At 42.7% G+C, this 15,903-nt stretch overlaps 2 protein-coding genes across 8 annotated transcripts in view; both read right to left on the bottom strand.

The window, feature by feature from the left end:
* The window catches only part of LOC117093601 (zinc finger protein 761-like), a 174,369-nt gene that overhangs the window by 80,846 nt on the left and 77,620 nt on the right, over positions 1-15,903 (bottom strand). The window lies entirely within an intron of this gene.
* The window catches only part of LOC117093598 (zinc finger protein 845), a 146,678-nt gene continuing 132,599 nt past the window's right edge, over positions 1,825-15,903 (bottom strand). For 6 of the 7 annotated variants that reach the window (XM_033228897.1, XM_033228902.1, XM_033228898.1 and 3 more), the window contains 2 exons: positions 11,270-11,396; positions 2,411-5,715 (listed from right to left, as the gene is read on the bottom strand). In XM_033228897.1, the coding sequence (XP_033084788.1) occupies positions 2,897-5,715; positions 11,270-11,396 (2,946 nt within the window). In that variant the 3' untranslated portion in view covers positions 2,411-2,896. Of the gene's footprint in view, positions 5,716-11,269; positions 11,397-15,903 lie in introns of all 7 variants that reach the window. The other variant, XM_033228904.1, reaches the window with a different exon arrangement.

The raw sequence follows: 15,903 nt of genomic DNA, 5'->3' as shown, positions 1-15,903 counted from the left end.
TTGCAGAATGACAGATAAAAAGCATTTCACAAAATTCAATATTCATTCTTCATAAAAATCCTAAACAATATAGGTAGAGTTTTACCTCAAAAATATAAAGACCATCCCTGAAATGACCACAGCTGAAATAACCAATAAAGGAAAATGGAATGCTTTTCCTGTAGGATCTCACATGATGCAAGAATGCTCTCATCCCTTATATTCAATCAATACTGGCTGTCCTAGACAGAGCAAAAGAAATAAAATTCATCCAAATCAGAAAGAAATAAGTAAAATTATATTTGTTGGGGCGGGGCTCATGGCTCACACCTGTAATCTCTGCAATTTGGGAGTCCAAGGCGGGTGGATAATGAGGTTAGGAGATCTAACATAGGAGATTCTCTTCAAGTTCTCTTCAAGGTTTTAACCATATTGGTCCACCATCTGGGTCAACATGGTGAAACCCCATCTCTACTAAAATAAATAAATAAATTAGCCAGGTGTGGCGACATTTGCCTGTAGTCCCAGCTACTCAGGAGGCTGAGACAGGAGAATTGCTTGGATGCGGGAGGCAGAGGTTGCAGTGAGTAAAGATCATGCCACAGCACTCTAGCCTGGTGACAGAGCGAGACACTGTCTCAAAAAAAAATAATTATTTCTTTGTAGGTGATAATGACATTCCACATAGAAAATCACTGGCTGGGTGCAGTGGCTCACACCTGTAATACCAGCACTTTGGGAAGCTGAAGGGGGGTGGATCACCTGAAGTCAGGAGTTCAAGACAAACCAGGTCAACATGGTGAAACCCCATGTCTACTAAAAACACAAAAAAATTATGCGGGCATGGTGGCAGGTATCTGTAATCTCAGTTAGCCGGTAGGCTCAGGCAGGAGAATCACTTAAACCTGAAAGGTGGAAGCTGCAGTGAGCCAAGATCGTGCCATTGCACTCCAGTCCGGGTGACAAGAGCGACACTCCCTCTCAAAAAAAAAAAAGCAAAAAAACAACAACAACAACAAAAATGCTGGGCACGGTGGCTCATGACTGTAATCTCAGCAATTTGGGAAGCCAAGGAGGGTGGATCATGAGGTCAGGAGACTGAGACCATCCCTGCCAACACGGGGAAACAGCATCTCTACTAAAAATACAAAAATTAGCCAGGCATGGTGGCATGGGCCTGTAGTCCCAGCTACTCAGGAGGTTGAGGTAGGAGATTCACTTGACTCAGGGAGGCGGCGATTGCAGTGAGCCGAGATCACGCCAACACGCTCCAGCCTAGGTAACAGAGCAAGACTGTCTCAAAAAAAAGAAAGAGGCCGGGCGCGGTGGCTCAAGCCTGTAATCCCAGCACTTGGGAGGCCAAGACGGGCGGATCATGAGGTCAGGAGATCGAGACCATCCTGGCTAACACGGTGAAACCCCGTCTCTACTAAAAACTACAAAAAACTAGCCGGGTGACGTGGCGGCGCCTGTAGTCCCAGCTACCCGGGAGGCTGAGGCAGGAGAATGGCGTGAACCCAGGAGATGGAGCTTGCAGTGAGCTGAGATCCGGCCACAGCACTCCAGCCTGGGTGACAGAGCGAGACTCCGTCTCAAAAAAAAAGAAAGAAAGAAAGAAAGAAAATCACAAAGAATCAACCAAGATTTTACTAATAAACCCATTCAGTGTATTTGCAGAATACAAAAAATCATCACCCAAAATTAGTTGAATTTCCTTACATTTACAATAAATAATGTTAAAAGAAACTTATGAACACACTTCAATTTGCTATGAAACTTAAAGTAAGAAATACTTACAAATAAATTGAATTAAGGAGGTGAGAAGCTTGTACCTTGAAATCTACATTGATCAAAAAAACTAAATAGACATATAACAAATATTGATGGATTGAAGGTATTAATATTGTTAAATGATTATTCAAAGAAATGTGATTGAGATTCAACACATACCCACAAAAATCCCTATCAGTTTTTCTTAAAGAAACAAAAAAACAGGCTGGGAAAAATGACTCACATCTGTTGGCCAGTCTGGTCTCAAACTGCTGACCTCAAGTGATCTATCTGCCTTGGCCTCCCAAAGTGCTGGGATTACAGGCATGAGCCACCCTGCCTGGCCCAATCTTCTAAACATAAACACTTTAATGTCAATTAATGCTTGAACTCAATGTTAAGTCAACGCAAACTCAAGTCAATGCTGAATTGACTCTAATGCCAATTAATGTATGATGGTTTGCTATACTCATTGCATTTGGAACAAGCATCTCAAAAATGAATTTTCTGATGTTCCTCAAGGAGTGACCTCGAACTGAAGACCTTACCACACTTATGACATTTGTAAGATTTCTCTCCCGTGTGGATTCTCTGATGTCTAATAAGGTGCGAACGTGAAGTAAAGGTTTTGCCACAATCATCACACTTGTGAGGTTTCTCTCCTGTATGAATTCTTCTGTTCTGCATAAGATGAAGCTTGACTGAAGACCTTGCCACAATCATGACATTTGTAAGGTTTCTCTCTACTGTATGAGTTTGCTGATGAACTGCAAGGTATGAACAATGTCTGAAAAATTTGCCACATTTATCACACTTTTAAAATCTCTCTTCATTATGGCTTCTCCAATAATTTGCAATGGTTTTAGTGTTATTGAAGACTTTGTGGCAATCATTACATTAGTAAAGTTTCCCTACACCATGGATTGCCTGATGGTAAGTGTTGACTACCCACCAAAAGCTTTGCCACACTCATTACACTTGTACGGTTTCTCTCCAGTGTGAATTCTAGTATGTTGTGTCAGGTGTGAATCACACCCAAAATCCTTGTCACAAACTCTTACATTTGTAAGCTTTCTCTACAGTATGAATTCTCCTGTCTTTTGAGACTTGATTTGCCACTGTAAACTTTGTCACATGCTTCACATTTCTAATGTTTCTCTCCAGTATGAATTCTATGATGACGTGCAAGCTTTGCTTTTCGATTAAAAACCTTGCTACATTCATTACACTTGTAAGGTTTCTCTCCGGTATGAATTGTCTTATGAATTACAAGGACTGAATTGTGACGGAAGGTTTTACCACACTCATTACACTTGTAAGGTTTCTCTCCAGTATGAATTCTATGATGACATGCAAGGTGTGCTTGTTGATTAAAAACCTTACCACATTTATTACACTTGTAAGGTTTCTCTCCAGTATGAAGTCTATGATGACGTGCAAGGTTTGCTTTTCGATTAAAAACCTTGCCACATTCACTACACTTGTAAGGTTTTTCTCCAGTGTGAATTGCCTTATGAATTTCAAGGGCTGAATTGTGACGGAAGGTCTTACCACATTCATTACACTTGTAAGGTTTCTCTCCACTATGAATTGCCTTATGAATTACAAGGGCTGAATTGTGACGGAAGGTCTTGCCACACTCATTACACTTGTAAGGTTTCTCTCCAGTGTGAATTCTAGTATGTTGTGCCAGGTGTGAATCACGCCCAAAAGCTTTGTCACAAACCTTACATTTGTATGGTTTCTCTCCAGTATGAATTCTCCTGTGTTTTTCAAGGCTTGATTTGCGACTGAAAACTTTGTCACATTCTTCACATTTGTAAGGTTTCTCTCCAGTATGAAGTCTACGATGGCAGGTAAGGGATGACTTCTGACTGAAGGACTTGCCACACTCATTACACTTGTAAGGTTTCTCTCCAGTATGAATTGCCTTATGAATTACAAGGGCTGAAGTTCGACCGAAGGTCTTGCCACACTCATTACACTTGTAAGGTTTCTCTCCAGTATGGAGTCTACGATGGCATGTAAGGTATGACTTCCGACTAAAGGTCTTGCCACATTCATTACACCTGTAAGGTTTCTCTCCAGTATGAATTCTCCTATGTCTTTGAAGGTTTGATTTGAAACTAAAAGCTTCATCACATTCTTCACATTTGTAAGGTTTCTCTCCACTATGAGTTCGCCAATGAACTGCAAGGTACGAACGATGTCTGAAAAATTTGCCACATCTATTACACTTGTAAGATCTCTCTTCATTATGGATTCTCCAATGATTTGCAATAGTTGTAGCATTACTAAAGACCTGGTGACAATCATTACATTTGTAAAGTTTCCCTATACCATGGATTGCTTGATGGTAAATAAGTGCTGACTGCCCACGAAAGGCTTTGCCACACTCATTACACTTGTAAGGTTTTTCTCCAGTATGAAGTCTACGATGGCGTGTAAGGGATGACTTCCGACTAAAGGTCTTGCTGCATTCATTACACTTGTAAAGTTTCTCTCCAGTATGAATTATCCTATGTCTTTCAAGGTTTGATTTGAAACTGAAAGCTTCATCACATTCTTCACATTTGTAAGGTTTCTCTCCAGTATGAAGTCTACGATGGTATACAAGGGATGACGTCTGACTGAAGGTCTTGCCACAATCATTACACTTGTAAGGTTTCTCACCAGTATGAATTCTCTTATGTCTTTCAAGGTTTGATTTGAAACTGAAAGCTTCATCACATTCTTCACATTTGTAAGGTTTCTCTCCAGTATGAAGTCTACGGTGGTATACAAGGGATGACATCTGACTGAAGGTCTTGCCACACTCATTACACTTGTAAGGTTTTTCTCCAGTATGAAGCCTACGATGGCGTGTAAGGGATGACTTCCGACTAAAGGTCCTGCTGCATTCATTACACTTGTACGGCTTCTCTCCAGTATGAATTTTCCTATGTCTTTCAAGGTTTGATTTGAAACTGAAAGCTTTGTCACATTCTTCACATTTGTAAGGTTTCTCTCCAGTATGAAGTCTACGATGGTATACAAGGTATGATGTTTGACTGAAGGTCTTGCCACATTCATTACACCTGTAAGATTTCTCTCCAGTATGAACTGCCTTATGAATTAAAAGGGCTGAATTTCGACTGAAGGTCTTGCCACACTCACTGCACTTGTAATGTTTCTCTCCAGTATGAAGTCTACGATGGCATGTAAGGGTTAACTCCTGACTGAAGGTCTTGCCACAATCATTACACTTGTAAGGTTTCTCGCCAGTGTGACATCTACGATGACATGCAAGGTATCGCTTTTGATTAAAGACCTTGCCACACACATCACATTTATACTGTTTCGCTCCTAAAGGGATTATCTGATGTTTCCTTAAGAGTGAGCTATAATTAAAGGCTTTGCCACTCTCATTACATGGGAAAGATTTTTCTCTCATGTGTACTTCCTGCTTTTGTGTGAGTAATGAAGAATTCAGGAAATTATTCCCATAGTTATTAGATATATGGGTTTTGGGCCTACAAGAAATTCTTTGTGCTGTTGAAAATGAAGAAGCATTGTTGATAGACTTCTCAATTCTTTGGGATGTTGAAACCGAGGAATCATCATTGATAGACTTCTCAAATTGATTACCAATCTTCCCATTGGGCTGAAATATATGCAGTTCAGGCAGATGCGAATGAAAGCTTAATCCAAGCTGATCTTTAATAGGTTTGTTTCCAGCATGTGTTTGATCCTGTCGGTTTGTACTACTCGTCAACTCTTTAATTTTTGTCATGGGTGCTTCATGGCTATTTCTTTCATCTTCTTTCCACTGAAACTCAAGATCACGAATATCTTTCTCCATTTCCTGGAAGCAAAAATCTCCAATGTGATGACGTTCACGTCTTTGCATTGTCCCTCTGTGGATCACCTCTGTATTGCCTTGTGCTGTTGATGAGAACTCCTTCATCATGCATTTGGAAGTGATATCTACAAAATATAAACACCAATAGGTTTCCACTTAAGTACAGATGTATATAATACTGAAATCTGTAAATAGGACACAAAAAGCAATACTTATTTTAAATTTCCCAAACATCATCTTGAAAGTTTAGGAACCCAAAAGAGTAAGATTCTTCAATAAATAAAGGGCGATTACATGTGCTTGAAATCATTTCTACGGAAGTCTATTTCCAATATCATGTCAAAACGCTGACAGGGCACAAACGTGTATAAGCCTAAAGTAAGGAGTATTTCTCCACTGTGACCCTAAACTGTATAAGAGTTTGCAAAAAACATATCACTGTCACATCAATGAAGAGAAAAGCATATATTCTTCATATTTACAGCATATTTACTATATACAAATAAATGCTAAAGGACCACACAATATACTATATTGGAAAATAATCCACAATAAGCTCATGTAAGGATAACCAAAATCAATGAAAATTCTGTAATGTCAAATAGTCATAGCACTGAGAAGATAAGAAAACATTACAAAATTAAGCCAGGCGTGGTGGCCCATGCCTGTAGTCCCAGCTACTCAGGAGGCTGAGGCACAAGAATTGCTTGATTCCAAGAGGCAGAGGTTGCAGTGAGCTGAGATCGCACCACTGTGCTTCAGCCTGGGTGACAAAGTGAGAGTCCACCTCAAAAAAAAAAAAAAAAAAAAAGCTAATACAATATTTTTCTGAATAACTGTTATAAAATGACTTCTATTCATGCAGAAAAGGCATGTTGTGACATTTTTTAAAAATTGTTTGTATTTTTATATTTTTGAGATGAAGTCTCACTCTGTCACAACAGGCTGGAGTGCAATGGCCCCATCTCATCTCACTGCAACCTCTGCCTGCTGGGCTCAAGCCATTCTCCTGCCTCAGCCTCCTGAGTACCTGGGATTAAAGGCATGCGCCACCACGCTTGGCCAATTTTTGTATTTTTAGTAGAGATGGGGTTTCACCATGTTGGACAGGCTGGCCTCAAACTTTTGACTCAAGCAATTCATCCACCTGAACCTCCCAAACTCCTTTACAGGCGTGAGCCACAGCACCAGGTGGCACTTTGTGACACTAACGAGTGGAGTGTGTCAGTTATATTGCATACCACATACCGAAAAGCCTTATGTACAGTCATAAAAATTAATCAGTAAAGTAACGTAACACATAAAATCAGCAAGCAAATAATAAGTACATTTATACAGCCTGCAGAATTCTAAACAATTCTCTGTTAAGAAAAAAACCACGGCCGGGTTCACACCTATAATCCCAACACTTTGGGAGGCGGAGGCAGGCAGATCATGAGGTCAGTAGATAAAGACCATCCTAGCTAACAATGTGAAACCGCATGTCTACCAAAAATACAAAAAAAAAAAAAAAATTAGCCGGGTGTGGTGGCGGGTGCTAGTAGTCTCAGCTACTCAGGAGGCTGAGGCAGGAGAACGGCATCAACCCAGGAGGTGGAACTTGCAGTGAGCCGAGATCGCGCCACTCTATCCCAAAACAAAAACAAAACAAAACAAAAAAAAACAAAAAAAAGAAAGAAAGCCACAATTTGTACTTACCAGCAGCATACAATATAAGAACTGAAATACAAGTTAAGATCACTACCTTTTGATGTATGAGATCAAAAAAATACACAGCATTATAAGGAATAAGAAGTGACTACTGGCTGGGCGCTGTGGCTCTTGCCTGTAATCCCAGCACTTTGGGAGGCCAAGGCAGGTGGATCATGAGGTCAGGAATTCAAGAGCAGCCTGGCCAACACGGTGAAACCCTAACTCTACTAAAAATTCAAAAAAATTAGCTGGGCATGGTGGCGGGAGCCTGTAATCCCAGCTACTCAGGAGGCTGAGGCAGGAGAATCGTTTGAACCCAGGAGGCGGAGGTTGCAGTGAGACGAGATTGCACCACTGCGCTCTAGCCTGGGTGAGACTTTATCTCAAAAAAAAAGAAAAAAAGAATTGACTAACAATGTCAAAAGGTGCAACTATGATATCACAACTACATTTATGAAACAGCCAGGCCATATAGCAATTCTATATATATGCATTGACCTTAGTTATCTAGTTCACTATGCACAAAATATAAAACATAGAATGTGTACTGGGAAAATTTATAAACTGGGATCAGAGAAAACATTGTATATAACAAATTGCACAATAAAACCATAAACAATATGATGCAGGCTCCCTGGTCTGAATGTTCTTATTGAACAAAAGCCACATTCAGAGTTCTTATTCTCCAATAGGATGTTCCTGCAGATGGGGCCTTTGAGAGAATCTGGTCATGGGTGTTGACGACTCATGAATAGAACTAGTGATTTAATAAAAAGAGATATTGAAGAGCTGACTGCCTGTTCCTCTTTCCACTATGTCAGGACACAGCAGGAAGATCACTGGGCTAAACCACGAAGAAGGCCGTCACCAGGAACCAACTTGGCTGGATTTGGTTGGATTTGGTGGCTGGAAATCCACCTTGCTCCTGGATTTCCCACTTTCCAAACTCATGAGAAATAAATGTCTATGCCGTAAACCTCCCAGTTTAAGCTATTTCCTTTTTTGTTTGTTTCTGAGACCAAGTCACGCTCTATCACCCAGGCTGGAGTGTAGTGGCATGATTCTCCTGCCTGAAGAGATGCTCCCACCTCAGCCGGAGTCTCACTGTGTCACCTGGGCTGGCGTACAGTGGCACAATGTCAGCTCACTGCAACCTCCACCTCCCGGGTTCAAGTGATTCTCCTGCCTCAGCCTCCCGAGTACTTGGGATAACAGGTGCCCACCACCATGCGCAGAAAATGTTTGTAGTTTTAGTGGAGACAGGGTTTTACCATGTTGGCCAGGCTGGTCTCAAACTCCTGAACTCAGGTGATCCACCCATCTCAGCATCCCAAAGAGCTGGGATCACAGGCGTGAGTCACCCCACTTTGTATTTAGTAGAGTTGCTGTTTCACCATGTTGGTCAGACTGTTCTCAAACTCCTGACTTCAAGCGATCCACTCACCTAGGCCTCCCAAACTGCTGGGATTAGAGGCGTGAGCCACCTCGGCTGGCCAATCTAAGCTATTTCTGAGAGGACAGTGAAATGAGTGAGACAGGAAAAGGAGCATTTCATCATCAACATCACCGAGGACTGGCAAATCTGATTAAACAAAGGAAGTTTAGCGTCTGAACTGTAAATCTTGCAATACTTGAAGCCAATCTAAAAACAATAACATGTTTTAAAAACTTTGAGGCTGGCTGGCCACAGTGGCTCACGCCTGTAATCCCAGCACTTTGGGAGGCTGAGGCAGGAGGATCACGAGGTCAGGAGATCAGCAGCATCCTTTCAGCACCTTCCTGGCTAACATGGTGAAACCCCATGTCTACAGAAAAAAAAAAAAAAAAAAAATAGCTGGATGTGGTGGCACGTGTCTGTAGTCCCAGCTGCTTGGGAGACTGAGGCAGGAGAATCACTTGGACCTGGGAGGCGGAGGGTGGAGTTAGCCAAGATCGAGCCACTGCACTCCAGCCTGGGCAACAGACAGAGACTCAGTCTCAAAAAAAAAAAGAAAAGAAAAAAGAAAGAAACGAAAGAAGTCTAAAGAGTAACTCCCACCCACAAATATACATAAAGTTCTCCAGTAAAGGTAAATAAAGACAGATAGGCTGGACGCGGTGGTTCACATCTGTAATCCCAGCACTTTAGGAGGCCAAGGCAGTTGAATCACCACCTGAGAGCAGAAGTTCGAGACCAGTCTGACCAACAAGGAGAAACCTTGTCTCTACTAAAAATACAAAATTAGCCAGGCGTGGTAGCACATGCCTGTAATCCCAGCTACTCAGAAAACTGAGGCAGCAGAATTACTTAAACCCGGAAGTCAGAGGTTGCAGTGACCCGAGATTGTGCCACTGCACTCCAGCCTGGGCAACAGAACAAAACTTCGTCTCATAAATAAATAAATAAGTAAATAACCAAATAAAAGGACAGATACAGAAACTTGTATAAGTGTACCTTTTCTTCATAATTCAACTTTCCTATTATTTAGAAGAAAACAGCATGAGAAAACACTGTACATATGTGATAATGAAAATGCAACATACACAAAATAATTCTAACATAAATAACAAAGAGTTCTAGAGGAGAAAGAGTAGTTTTCCCAGGTTATGAAAATTTTTTTTGAGACAGAGTCTCACTCTGTCGCTCAGGCAGAAGTGCAGGGGCATTGTCTTGGGTCACTGCAACCTCTGCCTCCTGGGTTCAAGTGACTCTCCTGCATCAGCCTCCTGAGTAACTGAGATTACAGGCACCCACCATCGTGTCTGACTAATTTTTGTATTTTTAGTAGAGAAAGAATTTCGCCATGCCAGCCAGACTGGTTTTGAACTCCTGACCTCAGGTGATTTGCCCGCCTCGGCCTCCCAGAGTGCTGGGATTACAGTGGCACTCTTGTGCCACTGGGGCACAAGAATTTTTTGAGCCCGAGAAGTGAAGCCAGCTGCAGTGAGCCAACATCGCACACAGCAGTGACGCTTTGGCGACAGAGACTCCATCATAAACAAACAAACAAAGGTCAATAAGAAGGGAGTCAAACATGCCTACATAAAAAAGCAATTAAACACAAAAAATAATAAATGAGAAATGAAGAATAAAAACAAACCTACAAGAAATACAGATAATATGTAACAGAAATGCAACGGTAAGGTCTTCTCCATCAGTAATACTTCAAATGTAAATATTTAACTCTGTCACTCAGAAGGCAAAGACTGGCTCAATCAACAAGAACCAACTACATGTTGTCCACAGAAGACTCATATTAGCCCTAAGGACACACATACGCTAAAATTAAAAAAATAAAAACCAGGCCGGGCGCGGTGGCTCAAGCCTGTAATCCCAGCATTTTAGGAGGCCAAGACGGGTGGATCACGAGGTCAGGAGATCAAGACCATCCTGGTTAACATGGTGAAACCCCGTCTCTACTAAAAAAAACACAAAAAATTAGCCGGGCGAGGTGGCGGCGCCTGTAGTCGTAGCTACTCCGGAAGCTGAGCCAGGAGAATGGGGTGAACCTGGGAGGCGGAGCTTGCAGTGAGCCGAGATCGCGCCACTGCACTCCAGCCTGGGCGACAGAACAAGACTCCTTCTCAAAAAAAAATAAAATAAAATAAAATAAAAAATAAAATAAAAACCAATAACTAGGTATGGGGTTTGGCGCCTGTAACCCCAGCTACTCAGGAGGCCGAGGAGGATGTGTTGAGCTCAGGATATCAAGACCAACTTCAACAACACAGCAAGACCATGTCTGTAAACAAAAACAAAAACAACAACTACAAAACAAAAAAAACTAAAAAAGTAGCCCGGCATGGCGGCATGCACCTGTACCAGCTATTGGGGGAGGCTGGGGTGGGATAATCACTTGAGCCCAGGAATTCAAGATTGCAGTGAGCCCTGATCACACCATTGCACTCCGCCCTGGGGGACACAGCAAGGCACTGTATCTAAAAAAAAGAGAAAATACAAAGATACGCAAGGGCGCATCCCCACTTCTGGAGGGAAGTTATCCTCACCCAGGGAGACCAGGTTCCTATAATTCTCCAGCATCACGTCTCTGTATAGAGTCCTCTGAGCAGGGTCCAGGCATTTCCACTCCTCCTGAGAGAATTCTATGGCCACATCCCTGAATGTCAATAGACCCTGAAATGAAAACATATTTTAACCAAATGGTTCTGGGAGGAGTTCTTATCTTTATAGAAAATGAGAAGAGAGAGGGGAAAGCGTGGATTTAATTGTAGAGAAAGTTCTGACATCCAAGTAAGGGATGTTTCACCGTGAACACGATGTTTTCTGAGTTGTGTTTTATTATACTTCTTCTTTTTTTTTCCTGAGATGCAGTCTCGCTCTGTTGCCCAGGCCAGAATGCAGTGGCACAATCTCGGCTCACAGCAACCTCTGCCTCCCAGATTCAAGCAATTTTCTTGCCTCAGCCTCATGAGTAGCAGGAATTACAGGCAGGTGCCACCACATCTGGCTAATTTTTGTATTTTTAATAGAGACGGAGTTTCACCATGTTGGTCAGGCTGATCTTGAACTCATGACCTCGTGATCCACCTGCCTCGGCCTTGCAAAGTGCTGCGATTATAGGCATGAGTCACCACACCTGGCCTTATTATACCTTTTGAAGAGGTCACAATACCTTCTCAGTATGAATTTCTGATGTTTGTGGATAATACAAAAGAAATCAATACAGGAGCCGGGCACAGTGGATCATGCTTGTAATTTCAGCATTTTTGGAGGCTGAGGCAGGCAGATCACCTGAGGTCGGGAGTTTAAGACCTGCCTGACCAACACGGAAAAACCCCGTCACCAAGACCTGTCTGACCAACACGGAGAAACCCCGTCACCAAGACCTGTCTGACCAACACGGAGAAACCCCGTCACTACTAAAAAAGAAAAAATACAAAAAGTATCCAGGCGTTGTGGCTTATGCCTGTAATCCCAGATACTTGGGAGGCTGAGGAAGGAGAATCGCTTGAAGCAGGGAGGTGGAGGTTGTGGTGAGCCGAGATTGCGCCACTGCACTCCAGCCTGGGCAACAAGATTGAAACTCCATCTCAAAAGAAAAAAAAAATAGTAAAATAAAAATCAATGCAGGTTTCTCCTTATAGACATGTTAGAAACTTTTTTTTCTTTTTGAGACAGTCTTGCTCTGTTACCCAGGCTGGAATGCAAAGGTGCCATCTCAGTTCACCGCAACCTCCACCTCCCAGGATCAAGTGATTCTCCTGCCTCAGTCTCCTGAGTAGCTGGGATTCCTGGTGCGCACTACTCTTAGCTAATTTTTGTATTTTTAGTAGAAATGGGGTTTCAATATATTGGCCAGTTTGGTCTCAAACTCCTGACTTCATGATCCGCCTGCCTCAGCCTCTCAAAGTGCTAGGATTACAGGTATGATCCACCACACCCAGCCCAGAAATGTTTATTCACAATGCAAGTGACATTCAGTATCTAGATGAGACAGAGTATGAGTGATATCTTCAGAGATGACAACGTCCACAGTGAAAGATCAGAATCAGAAGCTAAAATCCGGCCTGGCACAGTGGCACATGCCTGTTATCCCAGCTACCAGGGAGGCTGAGGTAGGAGAATTGCTTGATCCTGGGAGGCAGAGGTTGCAATGATCCGAAATCACGCCACTGTACTCCAGCCTGGGCAACAGAGACTCCATCTCAAAAAAAGAAAAAAGAAAAATAGCCGGGCATGGTGGCAGGCACCTGTGGTTCCAGCTACTTGGGAGCATGAGGTAGAAGGATGGCTTGAGCCTGATAGTGGAAGTTGCAGTGAGCTAAGATCGTGCCACTGTGCTCCAGCCTGGGCAATACAGTGAGTCCCAGTCGCAAAATAAAATAAAATACATGAAAACTAAATTACTCAAAGTATGAAAATACATTATATATATATATGTCCACAAAACAATAAAACCTACACAGACTCACAACAAACTAGATGTTAATACAAAGGATTGCCATTTTCCCCAGATTTTCAAAAAATAAGATGTTCAAAATATATACATTTTTGTGTGTATCTATGTATGTATCTATATGTGTGTGTGTATACTTGTGTATGTGGGTGTGCATATAGAGAAAGGTTTTAAAAGTATAAAAAGTAGCAAGTTTTGTTTAACTTAAGAGGAATCACACCTTGGTAGAAGAGGATACATTGGCAGTTGGGGGCAGGGGGAATCTTGTGGGATCTAAGAAAACAGGAAATGCCACATCCTAGAGGAAGCAATCACCTTTCAACTGCCTGACTTGGAGGAATCCTCAGGTATCTGTAGGAACGCAGGTGTGCGCAGAGGCAGCCACTATGGCACTCTTTACACAGGGAAAAATCACAAAGGAACCAATTTCCAATGCAGATGCCAAAGAGCAAGCCAGCCGTGTTTACTAACATGACAACATGTAAATTTTTACAACCAGTAGGATCAAATATCAAAGTGAAATATTTACTGGAACACAAAGAAGAAAACAACAGACACTAGGGTTTACTTGAGGGTGGAGGGTGGGAGGAAGGAGAGGAGCAGAAAAAAATAACTCTTGTGGGCTGGGCGCGGTGGATCACACTTGTAATCCCAGCACTTTGGGAGGTCGAGGCGAGTGGAAAACCTGAGGTCAGGAGTTCAAGACCAGGCTGGCCAACATGGTGAAACCCTGTCTCTAGTAAAAATACAAAAAGCTAGCCAGGAGTGGTGGCAGACACCTGTAATTTCACCGACTTAGGAGGCTGAGGCAGGAGAATTGCCTGAACCTGGGAGGCAGAGGTTGCAGTGAGCTGAAATCATGCTATTATACTCCAGCCTGGGCAACGAGAGCAAAACTCAGTCTCAAAAAAATAAATAAAAAATGACTCGGGGGACTGGGCGCGGTGGCTCAAGCCTGTAATCCCAGCACTTTGGGAGGCCGAGACGGGCGGATCACGAGGTCAGGAGATCAAGACCATCCTGGCTAATACGGTGAAACCCTGTCTCTACTTAAAAATACAAAAAACTAGCCAGGCGTCGAGGCGGGCGCCTGTAGTCCCAGCTACTCGGGAGGCTGAGGCAGGAGAATGGCATAAACCCGGGAGGCGGAGCTTGCAGTGAGCTGAGATCCGGCCACTGCACTCCAGCCTGGGTGGCAGAGCGAGACTCCGTCTCAAAAAAAAAAAAAAATGACTTGGATACGGGGCTTAACACCAGAGTGATGAAATAATCTGTACAACAAACCCCAATGACACGAGATTACCTATGTAACAAACCTTCACACGTAGCCCCAAACCTAAAGTAAAACCATAAATATAAAAATAATTTTTAAAAATTTACCACGGAATTTTTTCTAAAGTCTCATAACGATGCAGAAATACATGTGTATGAGATTTGCTCTGACACATGGCACAGAACTGGCAGTAGCGGCTCCACAGTGAGGCTGGAAGGAGGGTGGAGGACGTGACAGGGAGAGGAGATGCTTTATGGCAAAGGGGCTAAGCTGCAGCTTTGCTTGGAGTGTTACCAGAAAACAAATATACACATCATTTGATGTTTAAATATAAAAATATATATTTAATAATAATTCATGGGGCTGAGCCCGGCTCGTGCCTGTAATCCCAGCACTCTGGGAGGCTGAGGCGGGCAGATCACCTGAAGTCAGGAGTTTGAGACCAGCCTGGCCAACATGGTGATACCCTGCCACTAATAAAAAATGCAACAAAATTAGCTGGGGCAGTGGCGCATGCCTATAATTCCAGCTACTTGGGAGGCTGAGGCAGGAGAATCTCTTGAACCCGGGAAGTGGAGGTTGCCGTGAGCCACGATCATACCACTGCACTTCAGCCTGGGCGACAGAGCAAGACTTTGTATATTTAAAATATAATATTATAATAATATAATAATAATAATAGGTGGAATGAGAATATGGCTCCATCCTCCAGGACAAAAAAGTACTGCTCCCATATTTGAGAAAAATTATAACCGTTTTTACTGAAAACACCTGTTTCACAAGCCTCTCCACAGTCTCCATGAGCTTAATGTGCTACGAATGGATTAATGAATCTCCTATTATTTATGTTGATTTCATATTCTTAAAATAATGTTGGAATAAAACACCTTATATCATTTATTTCTGCGTATGAACTTTCCATTCTAATTACTAAGATTTTTGGAGTCAGAAACACAGTAACTCACTCAATTACCTCAAAATGTAGTATAAAATCAGGCAGAAAATATTTTCCCCTAGGCCGGGCGCGGTGGCTCAAGCCTGTAATCCCAGCACTTTGGGAGGCCGAGACGGGCGGATCACGAGGTCAGGAGATCGAGACCATCCTGGCTAACATGGTGAAACCCCGTCTCTACTAAAAATACAAAAACTAGCCGGGTGAGGTGGCGGGCGCCTGTAGTCCCAGCTACTCCGGAGGCTGAGGCAGGAGAATGGTGTAAAACCCGGGAGGCGGAGCTTGCAGTGAGCTGAGATCCGGCCACTGCACTCCAGCCCGGGCGAAAGAGCAAGACTCTGTCTCAAAAAAAAAAAAAAAAAATTTTCCCCTTATTGGTCTCCTTTTCTAGAATTTACCATGTATGTTGTGCACATGAATATGTGACTTCCATTGGCAGCTGCTCTACTCCTGGTTCACAGAGAGCTGACAGTGCATCCAGATGTGGCCCCTGAACAAT

Source organism: Trachypithecus francoisi, unplaced genomic scaffold (genome assembly GCF_009764315.1).
Source record: "Trachypithecus francoisi isolate TF-2019V2 unplaced genomic scaffold, Tfra_2.0 Lachesis_group12, whole genome shotgun sequence".
NCBI classification, from domain to species: Eukaryota; Metazoa; Chordata; class Mammalia; order Primates; family Cercopithecidae; genus Trachypithecus; species Trachypithecus francoisi.
The sequence above is the reverse complement of the archived record's forward strand: the minus strand, read 5'-3'. Positions and strand labels throughout refer to the sequence as shown.